This window comes from Zonotrichia albicollis, chromosome Z, assembly GCF_047830755.1.
Source record: "Zonotrichia albicollis isolate bZonAlb1 chromosome Z, bZonAlb1.hap1, whole genome shotgun sequence".
Taxonomy (NCBI): domain Eukaryota; kingdom Metazoa; phylum Chordata; class Aves; order Passeriformes; family Passerellidae; genus Zonotrichia; species Zonotrichia albicollis.
In genome coordinates this window covers 64211283-64223738 of record NC_133860.1, presented here as the reverse complement: position 1 = coordinate 64223738, position 12456 = coordinate 64211283, and the positions used below count along the sequence as shown (strand labels likewise).

General features: G+C 45.5%; 1 protein-coding gene across 1 annotated transcript in view; it reads left to right on the top strand.

Moving 5' to 3' along the window:
• The first annotated feature begins 1362 nt into the window (after positions 1-1362).
• Positions 1363-12456, top strand: part of CPLX1 (complexin 1) — a 109750-nt gene continuing 98656 nt past the window's right edge. The window contains exons 1-2 of the mRNA XM_005486273.4: positions 1363-1604; positions 2403-2505. Of these exons, the coding sequence (XP_005486330.1) occupies positions 2475-2505 (31 nt within the window). The 5' untranslated portion in view covers positions 1363-1604; positions 2403-2474. The remainder of the gene's footprint in view (positions 1605-2402; positions 2506-12456) is intronic.

Here is a 12456-nt window from a genome sequence, read left to right as displayed (position 1 = left end):
GTGGTTTTCTGGGAGGCTACAGAATAGAACCAAACAGTTCAGGGGAAGGGATCTAAAAAGACGATCTAGTCCAATTGTCTGATCACTTCAGGATGATAGAAAATTGAAACATGTTATAAAGGGCATTATCCAAATGCCTTTGAAACACTGACAGGCACGGAGCACTGAAGCAGACCCAGGTGGTAGACGCTGCCCTCAGTGTAGAAACCTGCACTCCCTCATAGGCATCTGAAAGCTTTGCGGACTGCGGAGCCCCGGTGGTCGGCATCGCTGCCCCGGGAGGGACTGACCGGCCTGCCGTGCCTGCAGGAGCTGCATGCCTTTCTGCTCGGGGCCAGGTGCGGCCCCGGCGTCCTTCCTGACCTTCAGACGACGTCGCCCAGGGGCCGTGCCAGCGTCTCCCCGGGAAGCGCCGCTGCTCCCCATCCCCGGGCTGCCACTACTGCCGGCAGCATTCCGCTCTAGCTCCCTCCTTCCTTTTGAACCCACAGAGGTTACTTTGGGGGCTGCTGTCCCACCTCTCCTGCTAGCGACAAAAGGGCGGATCAGCAGCAGAGCTCGTCTCCTCCCCATCCAGCTCCAAGCCGGCTGGCGGCATCCCTAAAGGTGGGCGCCGGTGCTCTGGAGTGGATGTTGCTCTGCTTTGCCACGCAGCGCTCGCACCGTATACAGCTCCTTCCTTCTCACCTTCAGATGCCGTCCCGAATCCGGGCTGGACAACGGATCGCTGCACTCGCGTCCTTCAGCGGCAATTGCAGGGAGAGGACTTTCCTCTTATCCCCCATCCCGCCCCCCCCGTCCCTCCCCCCGGCCTCGCCCCCCCCAACCTGGATAGCGAGAGCAGAGATTCTTCTCCGGCCACAGTAAATCCGAGGCGAAGCAAGAGGGAGGAGAAAGTCTTCTCCCTCCCTGTCTTCTTCCTTGCCTCTCTAACTCGTTCCAGGACCTAGGGAATGAGAGGGGATCTCCGGGAAGGACTCAGAACAGAAGATGCAGAACGCTCTCCCACACCCTCCCCCTTTTGCAGGAAGCCGTGGTTGCAGAGATTTCCCCTGGCACACACACTGACTCCCGAGGACAGGCAAGGAACCCATTGCAAAATGCAACAGCGGGCTAGCAGCCACTCCTCCTTCCCCCCACGGCAAAGCCCAAGGACACCTGGTTGCTGGAGACAGCCGGGGATGGGGTGGGGGACACGCGGGCGGACACACGCACCCCTCCGCGGGCATCGGAGAGCGCTGCCGGCCTGCTCGGCGGCGAGCACCGAGGGGCGAGGGCGGCGCAGGGAAGGGGCGGGGGAGCCGGAGGCAGGGGGAGGGAGAGAGTCCAGCTCCCGCAACGAGGGGAGGAGGAAGGAGGGACCGTGTCGGTGGGATGGTCCGGAAATGCTGTGATAAAAAGAGGGGCGCGGGGGAAAAGTAGGGAGAAGGTGTGGAGTCGTTCCTTCTCCCCCGCTCCGCGCCCGCAACTTCCCCGGCAACCCTCGGGCACACGGGCGCCGGCCGGAGCCCGCGGGAGACGAGAGGAGCCGCAGCAGCCGGCACCTGCCGCAGCCACCTGCCCCGGCCCGGCCCGGCTCCGCACAGCGCCGGCCGCCCAGCGAGGTATCGGCGCCGGGGCGGGCGGGCCGTGCCGAGCCGGGAAGGGCAGAGAGGAGAGGCGGGGTGCGGGCACACAGAGACGGGCACAGCTCTTGTCCCTGCAGGTGCTGGCACGGCCGTGACCCGATGCCGAAGTCGGGCCGGGGGTGGGATGCAGCAGCCGGAGCTGTGCCGCACCTGGGGCCGGCCGGTCACAACCTTGAGCCGTCCGGGCTCACCCTGAGGAGGTGCAGCCCTCCTTGGCATTGCGCTGGGGGCTTTCCAAGGGGTTCCGGCGGGGGACTTTCCATCCCGCCACCCGGACTGCATCCGCATCCTGATCGCCCAGCATCCCCCGCTGGTTCTCCGGGCACTTGCAGGGCGCTTCACCTTCAAATGCCCCCTCGGCGGTCCCGGGCGGACCTGCCACCTCGGAGCAAACCCTCTGAAAACCGAGAGGGCGAGAAGCAGGCGGGGAAACGAGAAAGTTCAAAGGTTTAACTCCTTCCTGCCCGTCCGCAGATAACAGGCCATGAAAGGGGACCGCATTGTCCTCCGCACTTGCTGCGGGGCACTTGCCCAGTCTGGGGGAGCCGCCGTGTATCTCCGACTCCTCCCAGCCGCTGCCCCCTCGCCAACATGCAGCTCTGCCTCTCTGGTGCCCTGTCGTGCAAAGCAGGGTCTGAAAGGATGGAGGGCTGGAAACTTGTCTGCACTCAGACAAAGGGAGGAAGACTGTGGGGAGAGAGCTGAGGAAGATCAGGCATTAGCTTTTTCTTCTCTTAGAGATACTATTCCTGTTTTGATTGTGCCTCTTTGCAGGCTGCCTTCCAAGGATTCCCGTTCTCTGTGCATGTGAGGTGTGAAGGTGGGCAGGACCCCAAGCAACAAATCATGGATTTTGTTATGAAACAAGCTCTAGGAGGTAAGTGTGATTGGCAAACAAGGGGCCACTACCCCTCCCCTTTGCACCCTGAAAGAGAGGGGATGTCATAGGTCTGCACCTGGAATAGCTTATTGAGGACTTGGAACAGTATACCTGTCACTGATTCGTGATCCCGGAGTGGAGCATTTGGAGAGTCTGAGCAGGAGAGGGCAGCAACAAGCAGAGACGACAGCCCCAAGTCAGAAGAGCGACCTCCCACAAAGGGTGTGCTGGCCCTAATTGGCATGACCCAGGGCCAGCACCTGGATGCATATCCTGCTGTGCAGTGTGCAAGTCTTGATTTGCTTCATGCCATGTCACAGAGGCAGGTATTATAAAGGACGAAGACTGGTTTAGGCAGAGGAAGGCCAAAGAGTGGCATTTTGTCTACGTATGTAAGCCTTCTTTCATCTTTCCCCCAAAGACTGGCCAAATCCTGAGCAAAAAATGCCCAGTGCAGAAATTTCTGTCTCTGATATTTTGAGAGTTAATTTTAGTAAGAACACTACCACAATAAGGATGGAAATGATAATAAAGTATTCCTACACACTTTACCTGGATTTAAGGCCAATCTTCTATGGGTTTCTGTACATTAGCTTATGTGTGTGAGGAATTGTTTTAACCTAATGGTGTGAAATAGAAAAATTAGGGATGTGTGTAGGAGAAATTGAAAACACTGAACAAATATTTGGGAATGACGTTCCTTTATTCTGCCACAGTTACTTTCTAGGCTGCTTGATCTGGACATTTGGTCTGAGCAATGATCTAAGCATCACTGAGATGATGTTGGATGCTGCTGGGGACTGAAATATTGGCCTCAGAGGAAGTTGATAATTCTCTCTTGTATTCTATCTCATGTGTGCATTTTTCATTCTTTTTTTCTTTGAAGAAACTGTAGAATCATGAGGCCGTGTAAATGTTTAATGTGTAGTGATATTGATGTCATATACAACTTCAACATTTACTGCAGGACTCTATCCCATGACTTGGAAATAATGTTTTAATCTCTGAAAGTGGTGGGTGTTCTTCACCAGAGGAGCAAGATTTTCACAGTTAAGAACAGAGGAAACAACCAAAGTTTTAGTTGGGGTATTTTGAATAGGGAGATCAAACTGGAGAAGAAAGGGACTGATTTGTTTGCACAAAATAGTGAGGTATGAAAACATGTATGTGAGAAGGTAGCGGTTTGTGTGGTAGCAGTGCTGTGTTTCATTTCACTCTTCAGTGCCCGTTTTGAAGGGAATTAGTGTTAAGATGTGAAGGGTTTTCACTGTTTGCTGTAGTGCAAAGTTGCTTGCGCAGAATTGAACTAATGTACTTGCAAACTGGAGATACAGCCACTACAGCTGGAGATCCATGAATCCAGTAAAGGGAAATAACTGCTTACAGACTGCAGTTAAAGGTGGGGGCAGGCGGGCTGCAGCAAAGGAATAACATCTATGATGGCTGCTTTCTTCTGCAGCTTGGTGACTTAACATGAGTTGGAAGCACTGCCTGCCTGTGCTTAACACCATTCACCCTGGGCAGACCTTCATTCTAACAAGATGTTGCATGCCAAGATCAGGATTTGTATGATAATAGGACTTTCTGAGAAGGTAAATTCAAAAAGCATCTTTTAGTGAAGTCTGAGCTCCTGATGTCTGTTAAGATGCTGTCCAGGGCACCAGCTCTTTGCCAGATGATTTAATGTGTCTGGAACTTACCCACTTACTCAATAAAGGAGAAGTCTCTGCAGAGTGGTAAAATCCAGGAAATGCTAATTCATTAAGCAGAGTCCTATTTTTAAATTACAAATAGTTTCAATAAGATAATACAAGATCTCCCAGAGTGAATATAATACTGAAAATAAAGGTGGTTTTGGACACTGGTTTCTCCCTGGAGTTAAAGCCCAAGCTGATGCAAATCGTCCAAGTTGGCCAGACTGGCACAGCAAACTAAGGACTAAAGGTTATAGTTTGCTCCCTTAGTTTTGAGGCCAGAACCCTTTCTGTTTGCCAGTTCTGATATCCAAAGGGAGATTTACTTAAGGGTTAGACTCAATGATCCTTCTGGGTCCCTTCCAGCTCAGAATAATCTGTGAATTGTGTCCACAAGGATGGTCAAACTGAGCAGAGCACCAAACCTCTAGTTGATAGGCTTGCTTTGGGTAGGATATGTGGTCTGATCTGCTAGTGACCATTTTTATTATCCTCACTTTCTGGGAGGTCTTTGGGTGGATTTCATAGCTCTTTGATTTTAGTTTAATATGGCTTTTCCCAGAACACCTCTGAATTCATTCTTCTGTTTGATAGGATTTTTTGAATGGTGTGAAAGTTCTTATACCATTCTCATAATCTCTTATGGCATTCTGGGAAGAAAGAAAAAAAATACTGCAATTTTGTCATTAGGTCCCCTCTAATTTACACAGAATCTGACCTGCTGTAGATTCTGCTTGTTGAACACCTACAGCTAAGGTAGCTTAACCTTTCAGCTATCTCAGATGGTGAAAGTTCACCATCTGAGGGCCAGTTGGATGTCCTTGACAGAACATAATGGTTATGTAATTTTCATAAGTAATTTTTTCTTCACAGCGTACAGCCCTAAAATGAAGCTTAGGCCAGACCTTTTGATAGCTAAGAGCCTGGAAATCTATTTGCAGGTGGTTGCTTTTGACCTTTCTCTAGTGTACAGGATTATGCAGGTCTCTGAAGCATGTGAGGAGTTTGGAACCAGGTTTTGTTTTTGGGAGTGGTCAAATAAAGTACTGATAGAAAAACATCATTCTCCTACCTCCTCACTCACCTTATTGAGAAGGACGAGGTCTCCCTCTGCTAATTAGCAGTAGCACTAACCTTAGCAGAATGCTTCTGTGGGAGTTTTGCCATTGCCTTTGAAGCAAACTTTGAAGATATTAGTCTTGTCTCTAATGGCATAGAATGATCAGATTTGCTTTTCCTTGGAGTTTTGCCCATAGGGGAGGAAGGCAATGAGTTGCTTTGAAGGGTAGGTGAGCTAAATTCGCAGCCTAGGAAAGGCAGTTAAGGTGACAAGTTGCTTTGTTTGAAGGTTTGATGAGGGTATTTAGGTTTTGTGAAATCAGTTTGACAGTTACTGTATTGCTGAGGTAGAATGTGTCCTTTCCTGGTCTTGTTGTTAAAAGAGGGTGTGCAGAAGTCTGCTGTGTCTGTGCAGTGGAAGGTCATCCTCTGCTGTGCCAGCACTGGGATTTTGCTGCTGTGTTGGCAGCAGGGTTTCTGCCTGAAGGTTGACCAGCTTGAAATGTGTCTTTTTAAATCCATGGCCTCTTCATGGCAAAATCCTTGACCCTTTCATTAGCAAGAGAGAGCATTAGCAGTGGGGACTGTGGTCCAGGAAAAACAGTACAAAATAGTAGGTTATGCAGCTGGTTTCCTTCTGTAGCTTTTTTTTTTTTCCCTTTTTGTGCTTCTCAGACCTTTCAACACCCTATATAGAAATCACACTATTTATTGTCTGACAGTGACAGAAGCCATGGAGAAGTAATGTTCCTTATTAGCTGTGTAAAACGAGAAGAAAGTAGCAAGAGGTTAAAGGCTTAAAATTGCTGCTTCTTCTCCCACATAAGTAACAGTAAGGAAATATTTTGTACCTCTGACCCTGCTACACCACAGACATAGACAGAGGTGTGGAGCCAGGGTGATTTGTCACTTTGCTGTTCCTGTGACAGTTATTTAAATGAAGACAATCAGAATAATTTCATGACTATATTTTACATTAGAAGTGCTCTTTGCCAAGCCAGGTCACAGCTGGTGTTATATAACACAGCTAGTGTTATAATGACCAATGTGTATGGTTTCCCAGGAGAGAGCAGGAACTGGAGGATCTGGAATGGGTCCTGAAGGAGTTTAGCTATAATACTTTTCACTGTGTATTGCTTATTTCTTGCTAAGTTTGAGTGAAAGCAAATTGTGCACAAACACCTGACTCCCATGTTGTACTACACTGTATCACTTCCTCTGTCACTGCTGGCTTGGACAAGTAGGGAAACTGGTTTGAAATAAAAGACAAGGAACTTCATGAAGATATTCTGGGTGTCATTCTGTTACTGGGTGATTTGAGGCCCAGGGTCTGAGATATTTTCTTATGAAAATGAAAAATGGAAACCTATGGAAAGTGAGGAGAATTTACTGGAATGTTGGATCATGATGTGTTTGAAGGGAGAGAGATTTCCTACTGCAGAAAGCAACATTCTGCAGACCAGAATTTTGTGAAATTGTGGTATACAAAGTAGCTTTAAATATGATGTTGCACAGAGTCCTTTTAATGTGCTACTTTTATTGCCATGAATGGGAGAAATGGCACAAACTGGATGGTAAAAGGTTGGAATGTCTGCCTTAAATATTGAATTTTTTTAATGTCAGCCTGTGGATAAATTATGCAAATCCTCTCACATGTAGCTGTGCATATGAATAGTACTGTATAAATTTCTTCTTCATGCTTCCAGCATCCCTTGAATTCATAGTGGAGTGCAACTGCAATAGGAGGAAGGGTGGTACATCTGAGTTTCTGGATATTCACTATGATAGATAATACAGGCATGATTTACTGATTTATTGGCAGCAGTTTAGAGAGGGGACTTCTGCTTCCCATCTGCTTCTTCTGTCAAGAATCAGTGGACACTTTTTTTGGTTCAGAAGGATTCTTAAAATACTGTAGGGCACAAGACAAATGCAACCAGATTGCCATCTGTAACATGCCAGCAGTGGGGCACTTCCTACTTCAGGTCCCTTACAGAACCTTGTTTCAACTGGGTGTATCGCAAAACACAGACCAGAGGGAGTCCCCTTGTTCTTGAAGACAAACAGAGATCCAAGCCCTCATGAAGATAATGGGATTTAAGTCATTGTGTGACTTAAGCTCTGAAAGAGCAGCTCCTGTGCTAAGCTTACATGAGAGAAGATGTGAGGGTGTGTGAATGCCAGATAAGTCTGAATGAAAACCACACTAGTGTTCAACATCTTAGCAGTGACCTTTTGTATATTCTACTGCTGCATTTGCCTGACTTTAGTAGTTTGTGAAGTGAGGATTAAGTCCTTAATTTTTCCTGCAGAAGTTAGCAAGATTGAGTGCAGTCAAAGGCAATACACTTCAGGGTGGAACACAGGGGTTTCTGTGTTCTCCTTCTCCAACTCACTCTCTTGTTTCTCACATTTCCACTTCTCTGATGAGCCCCTGTGCTGCACTGGGACCTCATGCATCAACTAGGCTGTGCTCCACTGCTCATGTTAAAAGTGTGAAGTTCCGGAGCAGGACAGAAACTGTAATACAAAACTGCAAGTTCTAATGCTAACAAATAGTGCTGGTATTGACTTCTGAGCTCTCTTTTGTCTGTAATCCTTGAAACATTTAACTCATGAGGTCTTTCATTTTGCAGTCAGATGCATCCAAATTACAAAGACTGGAGAATCTGACCAGAGACATGAGATCTCAAGACCACTGTAGCATGTGTTAGATGTTGGGAGGCCACTTACTTTCATTCTCAGATAACTTCCACCTGTGTTGCATATAATTCTGGGCCCCACAAATTAAAAATAGTTTTAAAAGCATTGAATACATCCAGAGGAGGGCAAAAACGTTGGTGAAAGGGCTGGAATGAATGTCTTCTGAGCAGTGGCTAAGGACCTGGGTTTTCTCTTTTGGAGAAAAGGAGGCAGAGGGGTCACCTCGTTGCTCTCTACAGCTTTTTGAAGAGAGGAAGTGGGGAGGGAGGTGCTGATCCCTTCTTCTTGGGATCCAGTGATAGGAGGCAGGAACCTGGGGTAGGCGGCATACATTTTTCACAAGGAATAGTATTTAAAGTGTTTCTTTCCCCTAATGTAAACTGGTGGCAAAGACATTTTCTTTGAGAAATTTGTTTGAGTTGCAAGATACCTTCCAAGGAAGCAAATGGTTGCTGTTGAGAGGATACCAGAGAAACAACTACAGTGATGGTCAGCTGATGTATTGTATCCATGATCCAAACCAGGAGATGAAAAACTGACCCGGTGTATTTTCCCTTTTCTTTTCTGGAGAAAGCTTCCTTTTATATTTGCTTGCCTCTGTTTGGCCTGTTGCTGTTGGAATCACACAAAGCTTTCCCTCCTGTCTGCTAGGATTTTTCTTATGTTTGTCTTACTTGCAAGCAGGCACTGTGAGCAGTGTGCTTATTGAAGTATCCTTGGAGGAAATGTGCAACCTTCAGCTGGTTGTAGAGGGGGGCCACAAAGAGCTTAACTAAGATTTGTGCTGCAGTCTATCTGCTTGTCAAAAGCCCGCTTGGAGTGGAGTGACATGGATAACCAGGAAGTTTCCTCTCCTGGAGAGGGAGAAATAACCAAATTTCACATATGTTTAGTAGTCTGTCTAGAATTTATACATGGCAGAAAAAAGGATTCTTCTTCTTTGTTTTTCTGTCCACTTGAAGGAAGGTCTGCATGCTTTTGATTTTAATATCTGTTGCTGTATACCTTCATCTTTCTGACTTTTCTCTTTCTTTACCTTCCATAATAGAAGCAAAGTGGTGGTTTCTTGTCAGCTGTAGGGTTTTGGCGCAAATAGGATTTGTCAGTGCTGAAATTTTAGCCTGTGTTGCATAGGAAATACTGTCTGCAGCAGTGGATTTGGATCTGGGCAGGAGCCTAATGGATGATGTATTACAGTTACTGAGATCTTCCTGGTGAAATGGGATGCTCCAAACATAACCTACTGGCTTGCATTTGTGTTGGTTCTTAAGGAGAGGGAAGTTCAGGATGTAGTTCAGCTGTTAGCTGTGGAGATCTACTTACTTGCTCATGTGCTGGCAAAAGCACAGACATAAGAGAATACTAATGTCTATGAAGGCTGATGTACATGGAAGGGCTTTCTTCTCTGACTAGAAGGGTAAGGTTTGAATTCATATAGCTGTGAAATGAAATCTATGAAGGCTGCCTGGGTGTAGAAGTCTTGCTGAGTGAAGTCAAGACTGTATGGTCTGTATTTGTCAGCACTGCAGTAAGTGCAGGGCTCCAAAATCTCTGAATAACCTCTGCAGACACTCCACTAAGGGAAGACAGGCATCCTGCCATTACAGGAATGAGAATGTCTCTTTCATGCTGGGACACCCCCCAAAGGCAACAGCAAAAAAATCCACCCTCAAAACAAGATGGTCTCACAGGAAATTTCATGTGGCAATTGAATGGAGATGAGAAGTCCTCCAGCAGTGTTTGAAATCTGCCAAATTGCTGAGGAAGCCTGGAAGAGGAGTGGTAATAAACAGGGGAGGCTGGCAGAAAGAAAGGGACAGGTCTGTAGTGTTTTGCCACTGGCTTGTCTCATATCAGAGGGCTGCATGCAAAAGGCATGTTCTTCTGTTTCATGGCCAAGGTCCCTTCTCTGAACTTTATGTGATAGTGTTCAGACAACAGAGAGAATAGACATTGATGCTGAGAGTCAGACACAAATACAGGCTCTAGTGTTACCTGGGGTGAGAATTCATAGTTTTTCAGGCCATTGGAGAGAGGATATGGTTCATGAAGTGGTAACTGGCTAGCCCATCAAAGCTGCAGAGTTTCTATGCCCACTTCCAATGGCTGTAAAGACCCTCAGCAGCATCCTGAATGCTCTTCCAGATTATGTGTCTCTTGTCTATGCTTCTCTTTCAGTGGTGGGGCAGAAAGTACTCTGCCTTAGCATTGGATGGTCTTCTTTGAGGTGAGGCTGCACCTCTGCGCTGCCTTTGTGTATTCATTCCATGTGCTGAAATCAATTGCTTGAACAAGGCAACACAGCACCTTAAACATTTGCTAACTTACTGCTTTGAGCACTTTTTCTGCTTGCCATCATACTTTCTCGCGTACAGTCTGATTGTGAGAGCTTGGAATAGTCAGTTATGTTTCTCTCAGGTTAGTTTTTGGGTCTGGAGTACGTGTCTCAGGATGTAGAACATTGCTGAGAAGGCTGAAAATTTCAACTGATCGCTGAACAGATGCCCATGTGGTTTGCTAAAGAGTAACAGTTGCAATTACAGACATGGCCAAGGCTACTAGTGGTCTATCACTGATACTAATCACAGTGCATATCAGAAACAAAATACTTCAAACAAATTGTGTCTCTCTGCTGCAGACAAATTGACAACCGCCCTGTGCAATTTGAGGATTGTTTTTTTGTTCCACTCTCTCCTGTATTTTTAAATGAGCTGTTTTTGAGTTGGGTGGATGCTGTCACTGCAGAAGTGCATTAATACAAACAACAAATTTAATCTGCTGACTTAGTGCATCTTTTTGCAATTTGAATTTGTCATTACCTACAAGAATGAATCTGCTTAGTAGCTGCTTACATTTTTGCATCATTATTTGAGTCTTGTGGCTTATTTGCAATGATACTGACCTTGAAGGAATGTCAAACATACAACAACATAAGCATAAATTTGGGATTCAAATGTCTGTGAATTACCTTCTGTGGAAAATAAGGGAAGAAACAAACAAAAAAAATACAAGTGGGGAATGATGGAGCTGTTTTGATAACTTCAGTCTCCTGAAAGAATTAGAGCTGTGAAGGGGAAGGCAGACAACAATTAAAGGAAAAAGGATGGGAAAGAAATGTGTGTCAATGCCTGTGATGACAAATAGTTGAACTGCCATTTCTCTGTGTCCCTGGCTCTATCTCATTTTTTTTGCTTTTGCTGGTGAGCTCAGGCAAATTTGACCAGCAGAAAAGACATTTGAACCTTCTGTAGACGATAACTGAGTGTGAGATGGTTGTCTCAATTGCTGGCCTTGTCTATGGGAGAACCCTGGGTGTGCTTGGGAAGGTCACTTGATCTCTGTGTTAAATGGTGTCTTTCCCAGTCTCCTTGCATAGAAAGCATTACAGGACACCATTATCCCAGGAAAACAACAGACTCAACTAGACACATGCTCAGCTCTGAGAACTGCCCTTGCCTTCATGGGAAGTGAGCACTATTCTTCTGTCCTTCTATCACTCCTTCTGCTTCTTAGTGCTAGACAGAGCTGAACTTCTGGACTTAATAGACTTGAAAATTTGTCCTTGACTTGATATTGGCAATGAAACTTTCTTGCTGTTTCTACTTCACTGCCATGGTGTTACTGAGTATAGTGTGAAACTTTCTGCACACTGCGTGAAGGGGCTGGAATTGGATGGGATTGCCTGGCCTCTGTTCCAGTGCCAGTCCTAGGTGTGTCTGACTCTTTAATTCTTTGAAAATGCATATATTAATCAAAATCTTAATTTGCAAGGGGACTTTGGAAAGGTTTTACTAAGGCTGTGTTGATTTTTGTTTTTAATAAAAAGCTTTTAAACACCTAAGTTTGTTTTTTTTTTCTCAGCAATCAAGTAAAGAAGACATCTTGCAAGCATGAAAGACTACCTGAGACTAAGACATCATGTCCAAACCAATGTATTTTTTAATCTCTGGCAGTTATTTACTTTATGTTGAAGTTAAGTTTATGCATGCGACTCTTCCTTGAGTCTGAGTGAAGTGTTTTGCTCTTTGTGAATTAGATTTCTCTTTGTAGTTTCCTTCAGATTTTTTAAATCCAGATTTAAAAAGAATCCTGAACAGAATACAAGTAAGTAAAAAAATTGAAGAGAAGGAGAAAGTACTCAGCGATTTTGCCTATATATGTGTATAGTTCCTCCTCTATACAGTTGTAGCTGGAATAAAAGTGATTGGAATGATATTTAGAAAAAATCTTAATTTCATTAGAAACAGATGAGTATTTTTAAATTTTGATTTGTGTTTTTGTTTGTTTGTTTGAATTCAGTGTATTTAAAAACTTTTCTTGACAAGTGCATCTTTCACTTCTGTATTTTCCTTTAAATATCAGAGGTTTCTGTTCCACGTCACCCAGGCTGCAAAAAGACAAGATTAAAAGGTGCATGAAAGGAAATTTATAATTACATGGAGATAGATTAAAATGCTGAGGAAAAAGGTTAAGCAGGGACACCGCTACTCCT